The sequence below is a fragment of the Ammospiza nelsoni genome, chromosome 20, assembly GCF_027579445.1.
Source record: "Ammospiza nelsoni isolate bAmmNel1 chromosome 20, bAmmNel1.pri, whole genome shotgun sequence".
Lineage (NCBI taxonomy): Eukaryota > Metazoa > Chordata > Aves > Passeriformes > Passerellidae > Ammospiza > Ammospiza nelsoni.
In genome coordinates this window covers 4,518,633-4,542,175 of record NC_080652.1, presented here as the reverse complement: position 1 = coordinate 4,542,175, position 23,543 = coordinate 4,518,633, and the positions used below count along the sequence as shown (strand labels likewise).

The window sequence follows — 23,543 nt, the reverse complement described above, 5'->3', positions numbered from 1 at the left end:
TGCTTCATCTGTGACCCTTTAAATGAGAATTACTTTTTTTTTTTTTTTTTTTGCCCTTCACCATCCATTTTAAACTTAGATCATACAGATACTTTAAGCACTTTCCAGCAAAATGTCTTCACAAAGCTCTCCGCAGAGGCTCAAAATCCTGGGTTTGCCTCAATCCCATTTGGGGTGTTGTCATGAAGAAGGAAATAACCCCGGGGCTGAACTGCTGAAATAAAGAAATAAGAAATAAATTGAATGTATCAAAACTTCTGCTAAAAAAAAAAAAAAATAAAAAAAAAAAAATCCACTCAGGTGAAAATCAGGCCTGAATGTGGGCAGAGAGAGGCATAAGGCAGATAGAGCATAGCCAAGGTTCCTGCTTTGCATGACACACAACATATGCTCTGCCTTCTCCTAGAGGCTGCTCCACCCGGGAGCAGCCCACTGCTGCCTCTCAGTCGTGGAGAAGCTCCCAGCTCCCACTGAGAACGTTTCTGCTTTCCCTGTGGAAACCCCCACGCTTGGGACCGGCACAGATATAATTTCCACAGCCCTCGCTGTGTGTTTTTTATCCATTTTTATCCAGCGACTAATTATTTTCCTTGCGTTCCTGTATGTGTGAGAGGATTAAAAAAAAAAAAAAAAAAAAAAAAAAACTACCAAAAAAAACCGGATTGGGGACAAAAGAAGGGATTTGCCCCCAAGCTGCACACTCAGCAGCCGAGGTGAGAATGGAGCTGGTGCTTCCTGACAACTCGTCAGGTCCCCCATGTCACCCTGCCCAGATGGGTCTTGTCAGTGCAATGCATTTTCACTTGTAAGACGATTTCCACTTCCATCCGGAGTTTTTGCTGGGAACTGCAGTTTCTGCTGCTTTCTTGGCCCCAGTGCTATCGAAACTGACGGTCAGGCAGGCGCTGGCGTCCCCAAGGAAAGGCTGGATCCACGAAGCAGAAGAAAAAGATATTAAAAATAGGCCTCATTTAGAAACAGCAATCTGGGTTACGGGCTATGCAATTGGCTTGAAAATCCTCAGTTTGTTCAGATTTAAAGCATCTCCAAATTTGCAAGTTAGACAAACTTCTGTAAGTGTTCCTAGAATATTTTTTTCAGCGAGTGAAACTCTCAGAACCCTGTTCGTGCCATTTACTTTGGTGCTGTAAAAGGGGGGGATAATAGAAACCTGTTACCTCAGTTGTAAAGCAGGATTAACACATTCCCCTTTGAAAATGTGATTGATGGTTTTCAAACAGCGAAGTTCTGCCTTTAGCTCAATTCTTTGGAAGGAAAAAGCAGGTGGAATCCTTTTCTCACCAGAATGAGAACGGAGATTTGCATTTACACCGGGAAGGATCCAGACTCAATGCGAGCTGAATGTGCCCATTTGCAGGCTGTGGTTTTGCAGAACCTTCCCCTTGATCATCGTGTCCCTGCTTGTGCAGGACTTGAGAAAATCTCAGTGCGCTGCTCAGCAGAGAGTTGTTAGTAAAACTTTTTCAATCTAAAAAATAAGGAAATAGGACCAAATTATGTATACAGAGCTGCTGGACCTCTGCTTTCTCATATCCCAGCAGCTGCCTGGAGTCAGTCTGTAGCAAAGCAGATGTGTTAACCTGTGTCTCCTGACCTTTGCTTTCCAGCTCCAAGCCCTGGAGAACATTCTCAGCTCACTGCTCGATGGTGTGTTCTAGGTCAGGGGAAATCTGGATTTACCCAAAATGTGTCCTGTCCCTCAATTCAGCTGCATCCTCAGCAAACTGAGAGAAGGAACCTCATTGCTCAGAGCTGGGACAGCAGCAGTGGGGATCCCTAAATCCCCTTCCTACCCCAAGGGCAGCCCCTTATCAAAATTTCGTGGTACTTGGCAGCAAAAATTCTCTATTTATGGCAAATGGATGCAGTTGTGCAGCAAGTGGCTACCAGGAGACTGAAGTAACAGGGATGGGGCCTTAAAGAGACTATGTTTCTCTTTTTCGGGATTTCCAGTTTAAAAAATATTTAAAATTTACTTCTATTTGCTACTCGTGTGTCACTTTGTGTATCCATTGCTGCGCTGGTTCTTTGCACTCCTTGCCTAGAAGAAATTTTTAAAAATAAGAAAAAGAAAGGAGCACATGTAACACTAACAGCCTGAGATAGTCCAAAAAGGGAAGGGAAGGGAAGGGAAGGGAAGGGAAGGGAAGGGAAGGGAAGGGAAGGGAAGGGAAGGGAAGGGAAGGGAAGGGAAGGGAAGGGAAGGGAAGGGAAGGGAAGGGAAGGGAAGGGAAGGGAAGGGAAGGGAAGGGAAGGGAAGGGAAGGGAAGGGAAGGGAAGGGAAGGGAAGGGAAGGGAAGGGAAGGGAAGGGAAGGGAAGGGAAGGGAAGGGAAGGCAAGGGAAGGGAAGGCAAGGCAAGGGAAGGGAAGGCAAGGCAAGGGAAGGGAAGGCAAGGCAAGGCAAGGCAAGGCAAGGCAATGCAAGGCAAGGCAAGGCAAGGCAAGGCAAGGCAATGCAAGGCAAGGCAAGGAAAGGCAAGGCAAGGAAAGGAAACCTTTTTTGTAGCATTACACTTTTCTCAACACACATCTGACAGGGCTGCATTTTCCTCTGATTATTTTTTTCTAGCATGCCTAGAAACTTCACCCCTCCAACTTAGACAGATCCAGGGTCCCATATTTAATGTTTTGCAACAAGTTGCCTGTTTTGCTGGTGAGAGCTTTTTGCTTTCTCTCTATTCCTGTAGCTGGAAACAGTCCCTGTTCTCACACCACAGCGGGGCTACAGCTTGTTAAAGCTGGAAGCTGGAGCTGGGAATGGCCCCTGGGAATGGGGCTGGAGCTGTTTGTTTGCTGGATTCCATACTCATTGCCATTCTGCCCTTGTTGTGGTTTTAACATTTGATGACCTAGGTATCTCAGAAGGCTGTTTTGCCTCAATAGGCATGTGATGAATTGCTCTTAATTAGCTTGTGGAAATAATATAAGCCTGAGCATTAAGCGTGCTTTGTTAGGGTTTTGACATCTTCTTTTATATGTACATCTACAAATAAAATCAGGTAGATTAGCAGTCACTAGGAAATTGTTGTTGTGAGTCAGTGACTCAGAGCTCCTGTAGGCTGTCTCTCCTTGCCTTTGTTAGTCATGCCCGACTGTGGGCAGGAGTTCATGGGGCTCTGGGCTGGGGTCAAATGTGTCTGTTCTGTCTGTAGGGACAGGGTTTGCCTTCAAACTCACCCCCATCGTTCCAGCTGGAAGAGCCAGGTGGCTCCACACAGTTCCAGGCAGAGTATGAGCAAAACCACGGTGGTGGAGCTCACCTGGTTTTGTCTTCAAGCACAAACTCCAGCCCTCAGGTGGCACCGAGGCATCCATGTGATGGAGGTGTATAGGAATATGAGATCAGACCTCAGGTTCATCTATCCTTAAATGCTGGCTGGTAAACACTAAATCTAAGATCTTTGCTCTAGGTCACAGGCTTGTCCGCCCAAGGCTTGTCATTGCCAGCAATCCCTGTGTGCCCTGGATGCTGAAGGTGCCTATCCACTTAGGAGAGGGTAATAATTAGTTACAGCTCTCAGGAGACTCATTTCTGTGCCCTTGCACCCTGGCACTTCCCTGAAAGGAATGAATAGCCTGAAGAAAGAGTGGCAATGAGCTGGATGGAACGAGAGGTTGGAGGGACAGCAGGATTTTCATAAAATCCTAGAATTCTAGAATGATTTGGTTTGGAAGGAACCTTAAAGACCACCCGGTTCCATCCCACCACGGGCAGGGTCTTCCACTGTCCCAGGTTGCTCCAAGATCCTTGGACACTTCCTCGGACAATTCGGGGGCATCCACAGCTCCTCCGGCCGACCTCGCGTTCCTCACACGGCAGAACGTCTCCCTCCCATCCCGATTAACCCTTCCCTCGGTCACTCCCAAGCCACCACTCCATGCCCTGGCTAGAGCCCCTCTCCTCCAGCCGCGCAGTTGTGCAGGGCCCTGAAAGGAAGGAATAGCCTGAAGAAAGAGTGACAATGAGCTGGATGGAGGGAAAGGTGGGAGGGACAGAGGGATTTTCATAAAATCATATAATTCTAGAATTATTTGGATTGGAAGGAACCTTAAAGACCGCCCAGTTCCACTGTTCCACCACGGGCAGGGTCTTCCACTATCCCAGGTTGCTCCAAGACCCTTGGACACTTCCAGGGGCATCCACAGCTCCTCCGGGCCACCTCGCGCTCCTCACAGGGCAGGATGTCTCCCTCCCATCCCGATTAACCCTTCCCTCGCTCCCTTCCCAGCCATCACTCCATGTCCTTGCCCGAGCCCCTCTCCTCCAGCCGCGCAGTTGCGCGGGTCGGGAGCGGCGGCGGCGATGCGGTCGCGGCGCGGTGGCGGTGCGGTGGCTGCAGCCGCGCGGTGCCGGTGCCGGGGCCGGTTCCGAGCGCATCTCCCGGCTCGGGGCGGGCGGAGGGTCCGCGGGGAGCGGCGGCGGCGGGGCCGGGGCGGGGCGGGGGGCGGGCCCGGGCGGTGGCGGCGGCGGCGGCGGGGCTGGGGCGGCTCAGAGCGCCCGGCTCCGCTCGCCTCCCGCTCCTGCGCCTGGCTCCGGCCGGCATGGCCGCTCCGCCGCGCCGCCGGGCCGCCGCTCCACCCCCGCCGCTGCCGCCGGTGCTGCCGCCGGTGCTGCTGCTGCTGCTGCTGCTGCTGCCGCCGCCCGCCGTGCTGCTCGGCGGCGGGCCCGGCGCCGCGGCGTCGCGGGAGCCCCCCGGCCCCTGCCGGGTGAAGACGGTGACGGTGTCCACGCTGCCGGTGCTCCGCGAGAACGACATCAGCTGGAGCGGCGCCCCGCCGCCCGCCGCCGCCGCCGCCGCCGAGTCCCGCCTGCTGCTCTTCGTCCGCAGCGAGCTGCCCGGCCGCGTCGCCGTGCAGGACGATCTGGACAACACCGAGCTGCCCTTCTTTACCCTCGGTAGGCGCCCCAGCCGCTTCCCGCCCCGTCCCGTCCCGCATCCCGCCCCGCCATCCCGGAGCATCCCCGAAGCATCCGACACCCGGCGAGCCGGCTCCGTGTCCGCCCTCCCCGCTCTCCGCGGGCAGCTCGATGTGTTTTGGGGCTTTCTAACCCTGCCCCTGTGCTGCATCCTGGTTTTTTGGGTTTATTATTTTTTTTTTCCTGCCTTTCCTGGCGGGGAGGGATTTTTTAGCAGGGCCTGAGGCTGGCGGCGCTGGCAGCCCCGGGAGGAGCGGAGCATTCCCCGGGAGGAGGAGAGCAACCCCGCGCAGGCTGCGAGTGATGGGGGCTGCCTCGTGTGCTCCAAGTTGAGCTCGGAGCCCTGAGGAGGTGCCGCTGAGCCTGGCAGAGCGGGAGGGGATGTTTTTTGTTGTGTTTTTTTCTTAGCCAGAGCCTGGTTTTATAAATGCTCCGTGTTAATTCTCGAGGCTCGCTCTGGCTTCACGCTCAACTCCAGCGCCCGGGTCTGTGCGAACGCTGCAGACTTTGCTCCGCTCTCAGCTTTGTGGGGAGGGGGATGGGAATAGAAATAATTCGGTGGTCGTGCTTGGGTCCTGATGCCGGATCCTGTTGTCTCGGGTGGCGTGCCCGAGATGCCTCTTGTCACTTTTTACCCATTTCTGTGCCGTAATCAGCCAGTCCCCCGGGAGAACTGCTCCGAATGTCACCTGGGCAGTGCAGTGTTTACTCTGCCAGGTCATCCAAGGGTTTTGGTTGATCTTTGCTTTATCCATCAGCTGTCCTGGTTTTCGGCATCCAAACCTAGGATAATCTGAGTAGCTGCTTAACTCGGGTCTCAGGTATCTCTTGACACACGGGATTGTGACTTCAAGCACATCTCTGTGTGTGTCTCAGGTGTGTCGAGGTGTGCCCATGTCCAGGCTCACTGGGGACAGCTGACCCCAAGTCTCTTTCTATGTTTCATGGAGTGATTGCCTTTCACTGGGTGCAATGAGCAGGGGTAGGAAATACCTGTCTGTGTCCCCCTTTCTTGTCATTTTACCTTGTGTGAAGCTTTGCTGTAGCAAAAGCCCTAATAAATAAGTTGGTGGTACTTCCTGAGGCTCTCGGGCTCCAGCTTTGCAGTTTCCTTAGACACGGTTGGTCAACTGCAAAAATCCGAAACAGACCAGATACTCTGTTTCCACTAACAAAAGTGACAAATCAAAGGTTTGATGCAGCAGGAATGACGTTTACCATACCGTGGTTAAAAGTAACAAGAAGTTTCATGGTTCGCTGAGTTAATTTTCAGATTAGAGTACAGTTTCTTCAGGGACTGGGTGTGAATTGCGCACTGATCTAAATATATCAGATAGCAGAGAAACCCCTCTGTGTGAGCTTAGATAATAGCTCAAGTTGAAGGAGAGAAATTTGTCTTGATAGATCAGAGGCGCAATCTTGTATAGCAAATCCTATTTCTGTGAGTGCCTGCCAGTAAAGAGACCATGTCTTCATCTAAAAATTTCTTTTACTTGCCTGGCATATTGGTTATGTGTGCACTCATGAATATGAAGGATGTCTTGTGCAAATCTGTGGGGATTTTCCTGCCCCTTCATGAACGGAAGACCCCAAAAAGATCCCCTCCTGTTCCCTTGGACTCACAGGAGTCAGGCAGATTGGGAGAAAAACGGAGGCTGTGCCCATGGTGGGATGGCTTCATCATGGTCCTGGAATTAATCAGTCTGTTGCCTCCAGAGAAGGTAAAACACTTGTCCTTCCCCAAGGTCTAGCTCATGAATTGCCGTGGATGTTCTGGTATTTGAAATTTGTTGCATTTCTCCCCATCTCCTGGTGTGGCAACTGTCTCGCTCGCAGTTAACTCTTCTCTGGGTGAGGGCTGTGCAGGATTTCTGATGGCTGGTTTTCCTAGAGCAGGAATTAAGGCTGTAGTTTTCTGTGGTGTTTTCTTTTCCCCCCTCTCCATCCTTTCCTAACTTCTTTGATGGTTGGGAAGCGGAGAGCAGCAGCTGCTGCCTCGTAATGGGCTCTTGGAGGTGAAAATCACGTTACATGCGGGAGGGCTTGGGAGAGAGGTGGGGACAGAGATTCTCTTTGGCAGAATCTTTGCAGGTCCTTATCTTTAGCTGATTTCTGATGATTGTGTCCCTCTGTGCGTGTTGCTGGACATGTTGAGTGGCTGTCTGGGCATGAGCTCAGGAGGACACGTAAGAGCTGACGTCCTGCCGGCTGCAAATGTGTTGAGGACTCCTGAATGTCTTGGAGTGCAGGATCTTGCTGTGAGCAGAGATCACTTTCTGGCCTCAGCGGGGTAAGGATGGGGCAGGATGACCTCCTAAAGCACATAACTCAGGACAGCCAGCCCAACTGGCATCCTGGAGGGGTTTTTGAAAGGAAAAAAAAGATTAAAAATAGAAAAGGAAGCATAAAGCTGGCAGAGCTGAGACATGGTGCTGATGCTACTGATTCTGAAGTGAAATAAGTTGAGAAAAAAAATTGAGGCCACTCTGTTCTGCAGGGCTCAAAAGTCTCTCCAGGCCAGGAGGAGGGAAAGAAAATGTTGCTTTTCTTGGTGGCAATGAGTTTAAGCAGCAAGGACTGTACTCCTGGGTCTGCTCAGCAAGTCCCAGCGCTGCAGTGCTTCCTGAGCTGCTCCTCACTCCTTGGCATTTGAAGGAGGCTGGGTGATCTGTAGCTAAGGGATGGCAGGTGCCAGAGCCTTGGCTGCAGTGGTGTGAAACTCAAAGTCATGGAACCATGTAGGTTGGGAAATATCTTTAAGATCTGTAAACCTAACACTGCCAAGTCCACCACTAAACCATGTCCTGAAGTGCCACATCCTCCAGGCAGATGCCCTGAATTGGTGGCTGGTACAAAGCACGTGGAGTGCTCCGTGTCCCTTTTCTTTAAAAGATTCCTCCTTCTAGGGAGGAAACAACTTTATCTGTTGCCTGACTATATGAAATTAAATTCTCTGAAGTGCATAAAGTGAGAGCTTCCAGTGTAGCATCCCTGCCTGCGGGGCTGCCTGGTCTGCAGGAGCCACTGCATGGCTGAGACAGAGGAGAAACCAGCATTAGGAAACATCCACACAGCTCAGCTGGGCCCGTGGCATGCTGGCAATATCAGGAGCAGCAGCATCAGCAGCAGCAGCAGCTACTCGTGGAAGGCAGGAGCCCACTAGGGGGTGGTGGGTACCCGGGGATGCTCTACAGCAGCTCCTGCTTTGTGTGTGCCCACAGGGTACCAGGGATGCTGCACAGCAGATCCTCTCTGTGTGCCCACAGGGTACAAGGATGCTGTACAGGAGGGTACCAGGGATGCTCCAGGGATGCTGCACAGCATCTCCTGTTCTGTGTGCCCACAGGGTACCAGGGATTCTCCACAGCCTCTCCTCTCTCTGTGGCCACAGGGTACCAGGGATGCTCCACAGCATCTCCTCTCTGTGTGCCCCGGAGGGTACCAGGGATGCTGCACAGGAGGGTACCAGGGATGCTCCACAGCATCTCCTCTCTGTGTGCCCCGGAGGGTACCAGGGATGCTGCACAGGAGGGTACCAGGGATGCTGCACAGGAGGGTACCAGGGATGCTCCACAGCATCTCCTCTCTGTGTGCCCAGGAGATGCTCCACATGAGGGTACCAGGGACATTCCACAGGATACCAGGGATGCTCCTGCAGCTCCTCTCTCTGTACCCACAGGGTACCAGAGATGCTCCACAGGAGGGTACCTGGGGATGCTCCATTCTCTCCCTGTGTGCCCATGTGGCCATTTCAGGATGCTGGACAGCACCTCCAGCTCTTGGTGCCTCAGTGGGCACCCGGCACCTGCAGGAAGGTGGGGAGCTCAGGCTGGGGGTGGTTTCATTCTCTCCCAACAAAGATAGGAAACTTTGTGCATCCCTCCTGGGCTGCAGTGGGGAGCTGCTGCAGAAACACCCACCCTGTGGTCGGTGTCCCTCCTGCAGTGGGGTGTCACAGCTTCTGTGTTTCCTACGCCTGGGTTTATTTTTTCCCCGCTGCGTTGGAGAGCAGAAGGATGCTTCTCCCACTACCCCCCAGTTACGTTACTATAAAATTACTCAGCAAAGCCCAGTGGTGGCAGGAAATGACAAATGTAGGTGCCACCAGTGCATTATGAATTGCTGTGCCTCCCCTTTCCTGAAAAAGCATCCTGCCCTTTCCTTAACCTTGGATACTACTGATGCTGTGTGGCTTTTTCCCCCCTTCTCTAATTCTCCTAGAGTTACCCTGCTGCAAACAGAGCAGCCTATCACTGACTTTATCCTTGCCCAGTGAGGTCTCTGTGAGGTGTGGATCCTGATTCAATCAGCAGCCATGTGTTCCCTGCAGAAGCTGCTCCACCACGGCGTAGCCTGCTCTGAGTGCAATCCAGGGAATGAGGCAGTTTGCTTCCGAGCTAATTTGGATGAGCTCTGTCTATGTGTGAGCAGCTTTATATAGAGGAGAGAGAAGGGAAGAGGCAGGCAGAGCAATTTTCACCACTGCTCTTACCCTGTAGTGGCTTACATAAGAACAGTTTACTACACACTTCTCATAAATGGCTTTAATGGATGCTGTTTGAGTGTCTGCAGTGCTTCACGAGGCTTTGTTTTGGTGGCTGTCACAAAGCAGGCTCGTGTGGCTGCATTCCTGGTGTCCCCCTGTGGCCCCTGTGTGTGGCTGATTGATGGTTGTCCCGTACTCTTCCAGCTCATGAGTTCAGTGCCACTTTTATCTTCTTTCTCAACTCTTCCCAAAGTCATCTTGTAACTTGCACCTCTCCTCTGTAGGGTTGGAGTGTTGAGTCTTGAAGGAACACCTGGATGTGGCACTCAGGGCTCTGGGCTGGATGGTAGGGATCAGTCAGGGCTGGACTCAATTATTTTGGAGGCCTTTTCCACCCTTAATCATTCTGAGTTTCTATTAATACATTAAAATAATGGAAAGCACTCAGTTCCCTATGGGCTGATTGCATTTATTGCTGTTCCTAGAATGGCTTCAGCAGGGTTTTGCCATTTTGGTCACCAACTCCTGTTTGTGCAGAGCAGATGGGGAGGCTGAAGGGTCACCTAGGGAGCCTGGGTGTGACTGCAGCTTGCTGATGCTGCTGTTCAGAAATGCCCTTCCCTGCTTTGGGCTGGCCTCTGGGGTCTGGAGCAGCACTGTGTGGGTGCCCAGTGTGCAACCCCACCATCAGGGCTTGGCATCTAAACGTGGGGTCATCCCTGCAGCAAAGCAAAGTCTGGTTTCTGCACTTCCCTTTGCATTTACTGCCTCGTGCTAGGCTTGAGATGCCTGGAGTATCAGCTCAGAGGCTGGGTTAAGTGTTGGTTTTCTTTGTTTTGTTTTGTTTTTTTTTCTTTTTTTTTTTCCCCTGTTTATATTGTTTCTCTTCCCCAGCTAATCCAATGGCTAAAGGATCATATCTTCCACCCCAAAAGCCTCAGTGAGATGGTGTGGTGAGGATGTGACACGTTGGTGGCACCCTGGGACAGGGGCAGGTGCAGATCTGGCAGTGAGGCTGCTCCCCTTTTCCTCCATTCCTATCCACAGCTGGGTGTGCTCTGGGGTCTGGGCAGGTCCCTGGTGGTGGGGGCTGCCTAGGGAGGGTGCAGGAAAGAGGAAAACCTTCTGGTAGTGATTTCTTCCCCTCCTTGTATTGCTGTTTGATTACTCCAGCTTTCCGAGATGTTGGATTTTATAGTCGGGAAGAGGAAGGAGAGCCCAGCTCAGGGTGGAGTTGTACTGAGAGGTAGATATGGAGGTTTGCAAGCACTATAACCCCCAGCAAGGCTGTAGGCAAAAAATACCCAGAAAAATGGGTCAGTCCTGGGGCCATCCATTCCCTCCCCAAAGGCAAGGTCGAGCATGGCTTGTCCAGCACAGCGGGGTGAGCACTTGACAGGGATTTTTCTTCATCTCGGGCATTTTCTGGGCTGATTATCCCAGTTAAAGCTGGGAATGTGTAGCTGAGTGCAGGCTGTGCTCGGGGAGCTGCTGCTTTCCACGAGTACCCGCGTTGACCAGCTAGTGGCAACAGAAGATTAACTATGGATGGAGAGAGGAGCTGGCGCTGCAGCTGAGCTGCCACGGGGGGAGGCTGGAGGCTGGGGATCCCCCCTGCTCCCCCTTCCTCCCAGCTGATTCTCCATGATGTGCCAGAGGCTTTTGTTGCTCTTTTCCAGGAGGAAATAACGAGCTTTTATTCAGAATTATGCAGAGAGCTTGCAGTCCCCCGTGGGGAATGGGGTGGTGAGTGACCTCCAGGTGCCACCACGCAGGTGGATGTTGCCTCCCAAACTTGCTGCCTGTTCCCTCCTAAGCCCTAAACGTGAGAATCTCAGCTGTGTGATGGGTGAGCCTTTGTGCTGCCTCGGTGACACGGTGCTGATGTGTGGTGTTGGCTGGCTGTGAGCAGGGCTGAGCCCTGGGGCTTTCCTGGTGTGACAGGAGCTCAGGCACAGGGACAGGCTGGGACCACAGAGAACAGATTGATGCCATGTGTGGGAATGATGAGGTATTGATCTCATGCTCCTTTAACACCTCTGCAGGTGCAGGTGGCTTGAGAAACACCTGCCATCACATCAAAATGGCATGTGGAGTGTGGGGCAGCTGGGGTTGGAGCTGAAAGAAAAGATGTCTGGATTGATGCCTTTCATGACCTGAAATATCCACAGTGCCCAAGTGTCCTCCTCCTGCAGCAAGCATTTGAAATGGAGGGTGATGGACCTTGTCCTGTGCTCCCATGGCTCCTGCTCCACCTGTGGGTGTGTGATGGCATCGAGCGGAGATGGCTCTGGTGCATAACCAGCTCCTGGTGTGACAGGAGCTCAGGCACAGGACAGGCTGGGACCACGGAGAGCAGATTGATGCCACGTGTGGGAATGATGAGGTATTGATCTCATGCTTCTTTAACACCTCTGCAGGTGCAGGTGGCTTGAGAAACACCTGCCATCACACCAAAATGATGTGTAGAGTGTGGGGCAGGCTGGGGTTGGAGCTGAAAGAAAAGATGATGTCTGGATTGATGCCTTTCACCATGGGAAATATCCACAGTGCCCAAGTGCCCTCCTCCTGCAGCAAGCATTTGAAATGAAGGATGATGAACCTGTGCTCCCATGCTGCTCCCCAGCCCTGCCCCACCTGTGGGTGTGTGATGGCATCGAGCAGGGACGGCTCTGGTGCATAACCAGCTTAAGAATGGGGCCACTTAAAAGAATTGAATGCTTGTGCTGCTGCTCGGGTCTCAGCTAATGCAGTTAAGGTTTCCAGTGTCCAGACAGCATGGAGACACTTAATGGTATTGAAGAAGCAGAATGGCATGCACAGGGGACGAGCAGGGATCTTGGCTGCCTGCATCTGCACTGGCTGGGAGAGGCTTTCTGGTTGTCTCCTGGGAAGGGGGAGAGTGGGGAAAAACATCACAGAGTTGTGGCCCATTGTCCCTTTGGGTGTCTTTTCCATTTGCCCTGGGAGAAGCAATGCTCTTGAGTGCTTCCAGTGTCCTGCTGCAGGTCAGGGGCAAGAAGGGATTCCCTGCAGGGGGAGGCTGGGCTGTGGCTGCTTGTGAGAAGATGGGGCAGACAAGATTTGGAGCCAGGGCTCTGTCTGTGGGGAGGGGGCAGAAGCACCAGTTCCCTCTATTCCATGTTCTCTGCCCCCCACCACTTGGCACTCCTTTCTCTGTGCTTTCACCTCTCCTGCCTCAGTGCAAGACAAAGTCTGTAGGAAACCTCGACTGGCTTTGAAAGCAGCAGCAAAAGGGTAGAAATTTTCCATTAGCAGCATCAGCAGTATAAGAGATTTTTTCCCAGTCACCTGGTAACTGCTGTATTTAGGAAGATTACTGAGCTGATGGTGCTGCTCCCAGGCATATGCAAGGCACTGATCCTGTTAGGGGAGGGAGGCAAGGGCTGCTCACACACAGGGAGAGGTGGGCTGCTAAAGGTCAGCTGTGCAGGGAGAGCCCCTCCTGTGCTCCTCCATCTGCTCCCCCAGAGCAGGGCAATGGCACAGAGGGGGCACTGCCAGCTGCACCCAGGGGCTGCAGAGGGGCAGGGAGGGGGGCACAGCAGGGCTGGGCAGGAACATCCTCCAGTGGAGGAGGGAATCAGGCTGCAGCCTGATTTGGGGCCAGCTTCGGGGTTTGGTGCATGGTGCCTTTCTTTTTGTGTGTGCTCACTGTAGAGGTGAGCCCACCCTCCCATGGCTCCAGGTCTGTATAACCGGGTACAGACCGTTCTGGGGACCCCAGCCATCACCAAGCTGTGCTGGTGCCTTTGAGGCTTTGATTCTTTCTCGATTTTTCCCTCCCTTTTCTCTCTCCAGGGCAGCAGGGTGGCCTTGCCTGTGATGCCTGCCCTGTGTGAGCTGGGCTCCCTGGCCACTCCTGGCTGCCCAGGCATTGCCCAACATCAGCTGGCATTCCCAGCTGTGCCTGGGGCTGTCCAAGGCCATTCACAGCCTGGATCCTCCCCTCTTTGCTCTCTATGGTTCTTAAGCAATGTCCTTCCAGGCATCACACACATCCCTAACCTGTGGGATCAAGTGACAGACTATCAGAGCTGGCAACAGCACAGGAATGTTTGTGTTGCCTCAAGCCAAGTGCTCAGTATCATCAGCCTCCTGCTGCAGTGCTGCTGTGCTGGGAGCATGGGGTGGTGCTCCTGGGATGGGGAACAGGGGTGGTCTATGTGTGTGTGAGCAGGGAAGGGGGCTGGAGGAGAGTGTGTGTGTTCCTGCAGCCCTGGGCCAGGATCTGCTGCTGGCCAGAAAAGCCTCTCCCTCAGCTCACTCTTGCTGTGGATGTTGCTTTTGATACCAGAGGACCTGATGAGGTAAAAGCTGGTGCCACCGACCTGGTGAATTCCTGGTGCAGGCGCCTCCAGAGCAAGCTCTGCTCTTCCAGGCAGGTTCCCACCCAGATGGGTTTCCTGGCATGATGGGGCTCCCATGGCAGGTGCTGCTGTCCCCACCTCAGTCTTTTTGCTCAACCCTGCCTTGCCTGGGCTGCTCCATGGGGTGAAGGGTGATGGAAGCCCTTTACCTTGGCTGTCACCTTTGTGGTGGGTTCAGCTTGGGTGAGGGCCCTGGAGAGCTTTGGGGCCTTATTGGGACATCCTGATATGTCCCTTTTCCTTCTCCCCCGTCACATTTCTTCCATGTCCTTTCAACCTCCTATCTGTTTAAATTACAGAGGTCTAAATTCTTTTCTCCTGCCCTGCCCAGGGAATTCCTCCCCACCTTCTTGTTGCTGTCACACTCCTTGTTCCTCTGCCTGTAATATCCTGGGAGATCTGGCCAGAGAGAGGTGCCCAGACAGAGCAAGGTGTTGGGCAGGTGATCCAAAAGGATCTGTGTTCTCCACACTCCCTTCCACGCCATCCAAACTGGGCAGCCCATGGTCAAGCTGTGTCCACAGCAAACTTCTCCCATTATCTTCTGTCTGGAGCAGATGTTCAGGGTGGGCAGCTCGGGGTATTCAAGGGGATTTCAGTGCTGGGTGCCACTTAATTAGGGTTGGCTCAATTGATGGGCCCTCCTGGCCCTTACTGGGGGTGGCTTGGGGCAGAAGTCTCTGAAGAAGGTCCAGCAGGAAAGGAGGGATTCTGCAGAGGAGCCAGTGACAGCAGTGGCATTTTGGGAAGCTGACAGGTATATTTGGGAGTCAGACATGCTGCAGGCTGAGAGCACATCCAGCAGAGGTGACGTTGGCCTTATCTGTGCAGGCTGCTGGCAGGGCGGTGGCTGCTGCTGCTGCTGCTTTCCCATCGGGGGCTTTGGCATTTTTCCTCCCCCTCAGAGGGGAGGGAGGGCTGCAGGGGTGTGCATTTGTCACCTGAAGAGCCCCCGGGCTTGGGCTGAACTTTGTGTTCCAGCAATAAAACCGTGCTAGGAAATGTGTGCTGTAACAAAGCCCACGGATATAATACATCCGTATCATACTGTACCTTTCATCTTGAAGGATTCCCAAGGAGCTTTACAAACTCGGTGCGCTGCAGCCTGCCAGGGTGACTGAATGTTATCAGGAGCGGCGGCAGCCTAATCTCTGTGGTAGTATTTCCCCCCCCTTGCAGGGGGAACTTTATGAAGCCTGGTCTCAGAGTAGCGCTGTGATGGTGTTTTCCTCTAAGCCCGAGTTTCTCAGGAGAAGCAGGCAAGCCCGTGTAGCTGTTTGTTATGCAAAACCACCAAAGAAATATTTTTTCCTGGGGCAGTAGGAGTGGGTGGGAATTACTTTCACACAGCTTCAACAGCTTTGCATCTTGACAGAAGAGGCATTCGCAGGGGAATGTGCCCTCCGTGCAGCCCCAGAGAGGGGAGGATAAAGTTTAAACGCTTGAGGAATTGCTTCTGGGCATTAGCAGGGTGGTAGGGTTCAGCTGACAGGGCAGTTCTTGGGAGGGAAACTCTCAATGACTGCCTGAAATACTTGCTGTGTGAGTCTCTTGTCACCTAATACTCCCTCCTGTCTCTGCAGTCAGTCCTGGAGCCAGCTCATGGCTCAGCTCCAAATCCTGCAGCCTTTGGTAACATCTGTCTGAGGGGTGGGAGCAGGGAAAGGTGATGCCTGCATCACCCTGCTGCTCTCCACTTCCAGCTGGGAGTATTTTCATTGTTCCTGACTTACCTGGAGCTGTGGGAGGCATCTGAAGGTGCTGCCAATGGTGGCAGAGCCTAAAAATCAAAGCTGAATGCAGGACCAGGGGCCCAAGTGGAGCTGTTGTAAGAGGCATATGCTTGAGGCACGGCGGGTAGCTGGAATCTATTTTGGTTTGGAGTGGTGCATATTTAGCCTGTTTTGTTTAGCAGTTTGTTTATGGGATGTATTTTCCCATTCTGTTGTAGCTCCCCAAATGTGTGCTATAAACAAAGTGTAAAATCAAAAGCAGCTTCTACGTGCTCCCATCAAGTGCATCACAGGGTGCGCGGTGCCTGCCAGCCTCAGGTCCCCTCTTCAGGAGGAGAAAATACACCAGTTAGGGAGGTTGTGCTGTCAGGTCTGAGTATGGGAATTGCTGTGGGCGCTGCTGGCATGGAGCAGGGATGTCTCAGGAGCTCACCAGCCCTTTTTGTCCATGTGCTTTTGCTCCAAACCTTCCCAGGTTCATCCACAAGTAGTGCAGGTGTTGGCTCCTGCTGCTCCTTTAGCTTTGCTTGTTTCCCTGAGCCCCATTGAGGTCATAAGGAATGGGATGTGCTGTTGCCAGCACCATTCACAGATGCTGGACATTAAGAATCTTCAAAACTGATCGAGTTTCAAGCAGGCATTAGAGGTTTGTGGCTGTCCTTACTGTAGCCATTGCAGTCACATCCCTTGTACTGGATGGTCCAGGTCCCCTCTTCATGAGGAGAAAACACCACTGAGGGGCTGATTCTGTCAGGTCTGAGGACGGGAATTGCTGTGGGCACTGCTGGCACGGAGCAGGGATGTCTCAGGGGCTCACCAGCCCTTTTGTCCATTTGTTCTTGCTCCAAACCTTCCCAGGTTCATCCCCAAGGAGTGCAGGTATTGGCTCCTGCTGCTCCTTTTAGCTGTGCTTGCTTCCCACCATTGAGGAGGTTCCTCAGGCCACAAGGAGTGGGATGTGCTGTTCTCAGCATCATTCACAGATGCTGGATGTTAAGAACCTTCAAAATTGTGGGCACTGCTGGCATGGAGCAGGGATGTCTCAGGAGCTCACCAGCCCTTTTGTCCATTTGTTCTTGCTCCAAACCTTCCCAGGTTCATCTCCAAGGAGTGCAGATGTTGGCTCCTGCTGCTCCTTTAGCTTTGCTTGCTTCCCTGAGCCCCATTGAGGTGATTCCTCAGGGCACAAGCAATGGGATGTGCTGTTGCCAGCGCCATTCACAGATGCTGGGCATTAAGAACCTTCAGAATTGATTGAGTTTCAAACAGGCATTAGAGGTTTGTGGCTGTCCTTACTGTAGCCATTGCTGTCACATCCCTTGTACTGGTTCCACAGCCATGTGTTCCTTGCTTTAATTTCCCTGAGCATGATCAGAAAGGCTGGAAGCACATTTCATCAAACACCAGCAGCCTTGCCTTTTAACACAATCCAAGGAGCCAGAGCTGCTGGAAGACACAAACTCCATCACATTGCTTTACATCTCCCAGCCCTTGCTGATCCCTCTGCTGGTGTTTGCTGCTCCCCCAGACCAGCAGTGCCATTGTCCCCTCTGTGTTCCTGGCTGAGGAAATCCATTATCAGGGGAATGGCAGCTGGGAGGGAGGTCGGGGATGCTGCCTGTAGGGGCTGCTCACAGCCAGCTCGGGGTCTTGCTGGAGCAGCAGTGAGCACACCAGACACGCTGCTCCTCGTGTTACTCGATTTTATTCTGCTTTTGGAGAATTTTGGAGGATTTTATTCTGCCTTTGCTGCTTGGCTGACAAGCTGTTCTTTAACGTGCCGTGGCCCAGAGGTGTGTGGGGACAGGGACAGGAGCTGGGATTTGGGCAGGATGGAGGCTGTGGGAGAGAACAAAAGGAACACTGGATGTCTAACAGTAGATATGATTTTAAATGCTTTAACAAGGATATAATGACATAGAAATAGGGATGATAATAATGAACCTTTTTAGTTTTAGTTGGTTACACTGATAAAACGACTTTTTTTTTTTTTTTCAGAATACATACAGAAACTTGAGTCACACAAATACAGTTCACCAAGAAATCTCTATTCTAAATATAAAAAAAAAGTTACAAAAGTAATATAGATAATGGATTGCATTCAGATCCTTATTTTTGCTTACCTGATTGTAATGCTGTATGAAGGAATTACACTAATTAAAACTAATTTCAGGACTGATGGACAGCCAGTTGCCCTTTAAATTTTACATTTAAAGCTCTTTTAAAACAGGAATTTGGGCATTTTTTTTCCTTTTTTTTCTTCTTTTTTAATTTTTTCCCCCCAAAATACAAAATGATGTGTTTCTATCACAGAAAATTCTGTGCTTCATATAATACATGGCCTGTTTATCTGGTAGTTGGAGATCTACAGGGGGGGGATGCTGCTGGTCTCAAGGATTCTGCCAAGCTCAGATTTTACTCCCCAGGAGTGCTGCCTGAAATCCTGTGTGCTGCCCAAAACTGTGTGTGCTGAAGGAAGCATCCTCTTCTGCCTGGGCTTGCTTTTTAAAGACTGTTGTAAAACCTTTTCCTTCCCTGGTGATGAAGGGTTTTACAGCATGTTGCAATGAGCCACTTAAAAGCAAAACAGGAGGGAAAAAATCCTGTTTGCAACACTCCTCCTGCCTGAGCTGCCGTGCTGTGAGATATGGGGTGGTTGTAGGGGATGCTGCAGGAGAGCTGAGCCTTGTGAGAGCCTGTTCCTTCCTGAACAATCCATTGGTGTTTCTCCTGTGGCATCTCCCAGCTGCATTTCCTCCCCAAAATCATGTTTCCCACTGCTCAAAGGCTTCTCTGGTTTGAGATGTGCTTTAAGTCATGTAAAGGCAAATTTTATTAGGCTGTGGTTTCAAAGCTTTTCTCCAGCAGAAATGGTGCACATTTATCTGTGTATACCTTACCCACAGCTGCAGGTCTGTGGTCACCTCCTGGGAAGGGCATTCCAAACCCTCTTAGCTCTTCATGACCCTGTTCTGGCAGCAGAGGGGTTTGGGTTGGGAATGAAGGTGATATTTTTGCCGTGGCTCAAAAAGCAAAGGCATTTCAGTGGATTCTGGGCCGTGGGTTTTAATCGCTGCTTGTTTTGATCATCTCTCTACTAAACTGCTCTGGATGTGCCTAAGGGCAAACAAGCAGGTGTTAATGTTGATATTCTGCTCATTTTTTTTTTTGCTGTTGTTGGGTGGGGGAAAGAGCTTAGATTGTAGGAGAGCTGTTGGTTGGAATGGTGCTGCTCTCAGCCGTGGTACCAGGGCAGGTGAGACCTGGTGAGAGGAGACCAGGGCAGGACCTGGCTGGGAACAGGATGAGCCTTGAACTGGCTGCCAATAGCTCTGCAGCTTCTCCAGGCTCTCCTTCTTCCAGCTCTGCAAATATTTGCAGCAATTAGGAGGCTGCCCAGGGGTGTTTTTATTCCTGTATGAACTGAAATAGAGGGAAAGGTTGGGCTGGTGGAGTGGTCTCACAGTGGGCAGCATGATTTACCTTGTCCAGCAATCTCTGCTGTGGTGGCAGAGGGTGAGGAACAGGACACAGGTCTCTGGAGCATCCCTAGAGCTGTTCCTCACCATGCTGTGCCCCCAAGAGCTGGGATTTGGGCAGGAGGGTTGGGCTGGGAGAATGGTCTCACAGTGGGCAGAATGATCTAGATTGTCCAGCAGTCTCTGCTGTGGTGGCAGAGGGTGAGGAACAGGACATAGGTCTCTGAAACATCCCTAGAGATGTTCTTTACCATGCTGTGCCCCCAAGAGCTGGGATTTGGCTGGGAGAGAAGCTCCAGGAGCCGGAGATGCTGCAGCCTCAGGAATGCTGCTGGTTTTGGCTGCTCCTGCTGCAATAAAGCCTGTCTTGACTCAGCTGAAAGGGTCCCACAGCAGCTCTGAGCAGCTCCTGCATCCCCCCCTGCATCTCCCTAGCACTGGGAAATCCCTCTGCTCCCTGGGATGCTGCACAGGGGATGCAGTGAGGGATGAAGGATGTTTTTCTTTGAGGTCTGAGGGATGAGCCGAGTGCTGACCAGGGGCTGGCACAGAGGGAAGGATGCTTCTGTTAATTAGCAGGAGATGAAAGGAAAACTTGTCTTTATTCAAACAGCAGCTTGTTCCAGTTTCATCACAGTCCCTCAGTTCTGAGCTTTAAAGTTTGGTGAATGTGTGAACAATAAGTTTGGGAAGATGTTTTGAAGCCAGAATGGCAGCATTGTTATGAAAATGCTGAAGGGGAGTTGTGACACTGTTCTGAAGATGAAAGTATTTTTACAATCTTAAACTGACACATTTCTGAAAGAAAAAAGAAAAGAGAAAGTTAGTTTTCATGAAAGACAGCTCTCAACAAGACTTTGCCTGGCCACAATCAAATGTGGCTGTCCCTGAAGGCACTTTGAGGTGCTGCTGGTGTCCAGCATGGTGGGGTGGTTTTTATTGGTGTTACTGGTGTGTGTTGGGCATGGTGGGACCTGCACAGCCCTGATGGAGGGAGCAGTGAGTGTGTCCTGCTCTCCAGGCACTGATGGACCAACAGAGCAGCAGGAGGAGGGCACAAAGATGAGGATGAAGCATGGCCACCTGCCAATCCCATCCTTGCTGCTCCAGCCATGCCCTCACCACTTCTGACCCCACAGCACTCACTGCACTTCGGAGCTGCTCTGTAAAAACAGATTTTCCACATGTTTAGCAAGCATCTGTTAATAGCTTAGCCAAACATCACCCTGTTAGTGCAGAGTGGAGGGGAGGCTGGAGCTGCCCGTGCCTGGCAGCAGCTCTGGGCTGCTTCTGCCCTCAGCTGTGCCACAGGACGTGCCAGTCTGTGCTGTTCCAGCTCACCCATGGCACTGGAGGAGCTGGGCTGGGGGTGGAGGCTGGCATGGCACACTGCTGGCACCACAGGGGATGGCTTGGGGTGTCTGGGGACGTGCAGCAGCTTGGGCTGCATCCAGTGACTGGCTGCCCATCCCACTGCTGCATCCTGCCAGCTGGAGCTGCAGCCCCAGCATCACCCATCTCCCTCTCGCTGCTGCCTGAGCTGAGCAACATCCTGGAATCACAGAGTGGCCTGAGTGAAGGGACTTAAATATCATCTCTTCCCAATCCCCCTGTCTCGGAGTTTGGTTGTTAATTGCTGCCCCGAGATGTGCAGGGTGTCTCTGTTTCGGCCCGCATGTCCAAAGAACAAGTCCGAGCTCTTCAGTCTTTGGTCTTGAAGTTGTTTATTAATTCTTGTCTATAAAATTTTCTTTCTGCCCAGCCGAGATCTGCTCAGCAGGGCAGCCACAGGCACTCTGTGTTGTCCTTTTATACTACAAACTACCTATAACATATTTACACTTAATTCCCAATACCCATCACCTGTGTTAGACAGTGCACTTCTACTCTAAACCAATCCCAAAGTGCCAACATCACTGCAGAAAATGGAGAACAAGAAGAAGAAGAGGAAAGGCTGGACACACCCAAGTTCCTCCATTTTGTCCCCAAAACCCCCATACCAAAAATCCTAAAATCTACATTTTCACCCTGTGATCATTTTATTATTATACTATTTAAACTTCTGTGACTTTCATGTCCTCATACAAAGCTGGTAACTTGCTCCAGGGGTCAAAATCAAATCCCCAGGTGTTCTGGGCTGCGTGCCAGGGTCTCTGAGCCCCCAGCGGGGTCCTGGGCAACTCTGGACACCCAGAGGGATGCACTGAGTTCTGACAACCCTGCCCATGGATGTGCACACCAGAAGGTGTCCAAGGTGTAAGGCAGCAGTTCTGAGCCCCCTCCCCTTTGCCAGCTGCCTGCAGTTCCCCTTGTCAGGGTTAGCAAATGACAACCTTGGTCCCACACTGGCCGCTTATTCTTAGGATTTTCTCTTCCATGAGCATCTGAATGCACCAGCTTGTTCTGATGGTTCTTTTTCATTCCTGCAAAGCTCTAGATTCCATTACAGTGCCTTGGACACCCTGGGGCCTCTGAGTGGGTGCCCTGTAATTAAAAGCAATCTATTGCCATGACTGAGGGGGCTGTGTGAGCTACGGGGCCGTGAGCCGTGCTCTCCTGCAGCAGAGCTGTCAGGCAGTTCCTTCCTCAGAAAAGAGACACCAAAAATTCCTCTTCCGCCCCCAACTTTGTCTTCCTGCCAGCCCTGGATTCCAGGTTTATTTCAGGGTCTTTTCTTTTGGGCTTGGGTAGGTGCAGAGCATGTATTTTTTGCCATGTGAGTCTGACAAGCCCTTGGGGAGGATGAGTGGGTGTATTGAAGTGTAAGGGAGAAACTTGGCAAGTGTTTCAGCTCCAGGATCTCTTTTTGCATTTTTGGCTGCATCTCCTTTTTAATCCTGCTGCTCTTAAACTTTTCTGAACCAGCAGAGTCAGGCCTGGCAGCACTGCCATCCAGGAATATCTCTGCTGCCATTCCTGGAAGGTCAGGTCACAGGGACTGCCTGGCTTGGGGCTTCTCCCAGCGGTGCCAGTTCTGTATTTCCCCTGCCCAGCACTCCCAAATCTGTGGATGAGGATGGTCTTTCCTCCTCTGCATCACAGAGAGGGGTCCTCTGCTTGTGGATGTGGGCAGGAAGGTGCCTGGAGCTGGATGTGTGCTCCATTCCTGGGTGATTCCCAGAAGAAGATGCTCTCCTGAGCCTCTTGGGGTGATGTATTTCTTGTTGTGCCTTGTTCTGTGCTCCCAGCTTGGTTCCTGGCCTTGGCTATGGGATTTGGGATCTGATTATCAGGAGGTGAAAGCAATCACTAAACTGTGCTGGAGGCTGGGGAAAGAGCTTTGTGACCATGTTCACAGGGGTCTGAGGATGAGGGAAGAGATGAGGATCTGACTCCATGTTTCAAAAGGCTTGATTTATTATTTTATGATATATATTATATTAAAACTGTACTAAAAGAATAGAAGAAAGGATTTCATCAGAAGGCTAGCTAAGAATAGCAAAAGAAAGAATGATAACAAAAGCTTGTGTCTCAGACTCTCCATCCGAGCCAGCTCACTTTGATTGGCTTTTAATTAGAAACAACCAGCTTGGGCAAATTAAAGATGCACCTGTTGCATTCCACAGCAGCAGATAATCAATGTTCACATGTTGTTCCTGAGGCCTGTCAGCTTCTCAGGAGGAAGAATCCTAAGGAAAGGATTTTCCATAAAAGATGTCTGTGACAGAGCTTCCCTGCAAGGTCTTTCCTGAGCTGCAGTTAAAGGAAACATCTGGGGGGGTGTGAATTCATCTGATGCAAAATCCAGCACTTCTGGGTCCTTCTGGCATTCTCCTCTTGGCTTTGCTGTTTCCTCATGAAATGCCTTTGGCAGACTGAGCACAGCTCCTGCTCCTCTTTCTTACCCTCTGTTTGCAGGAGCCTGCAGGGCTCCCCTTGGCATTACTGAGGTGAAATTCCCATGTGGAGGTGGGAGGGAGGGACAAAGCCTCCTGGCTCCCTTCCTGCCACTGGGGGTGCAGAGAGGGCTGAGGAAAGGAGATCAGGGCAAGTGCAGAGCCAGAAGTGAAAGAAATGGGTGAGTGGGCCTGACAGACCAGGATCTGCTGCTTCTCTGAGCTGGGGAAGCTTCTTGCTCCATCCAGCAGCTCTTTGCACACTCAGCAGGCAGCTGAGGGACGGTGGCATGTGGCTGTCTCTGCCCATGGCTGTGACACACTGTCCCGTGAGGAGATGGGCTTTTCTCTCTGCTTCAATGAGCTAAAAATGTTCTGTGTGTGGTTGGAAGCTCCCCCACGTGCGCCCACATCTCCTGATCTCTGTGACACACTGACAGCTCCTCTAATGAGGCAGCCAAGGAGGTAACCTTAGCAACTCCATGCTGCTCAGATACCCCTGGAGATGGTGTGTGTGGTGTTCAAATGGCCTCTCACAGGACAGGAGAGCTGGGGATGCCTGCACACCATCCTCCCTCCCCATGGCTGGTGGTGCCTGCCATGGACAACAAGAGCTGGCACAGGTGGAGGCACCAATGTCCCTTCACTGCTTGCTCTGTTCTTATTGATGGGAATTCCA

General features: G+C 51.8%; 1 protein-coding gene across 1 annotated transcript in view; it reads left to right on the top strand.

Annotated features, from left to right (window-relative positions):
- Positions 1-4,563: 4,563 nt before the first annotated feature.
- Positions 4,564-23,543, top strand: part of ASTN2 (astrotactin 2) — a 358,016-nt gene continuing 339,036 nt past the window's right edge. The window contains exon 1 of the mRNA XM_059486464.1: positions 4,564-4,918. Within this exon, the coding sequence (XP_059342447.1) occupies positions 4,564-4,918 (355 nt within the window). The remainder of the gene's footprint in view (positions 4,919-23,543) is intronic.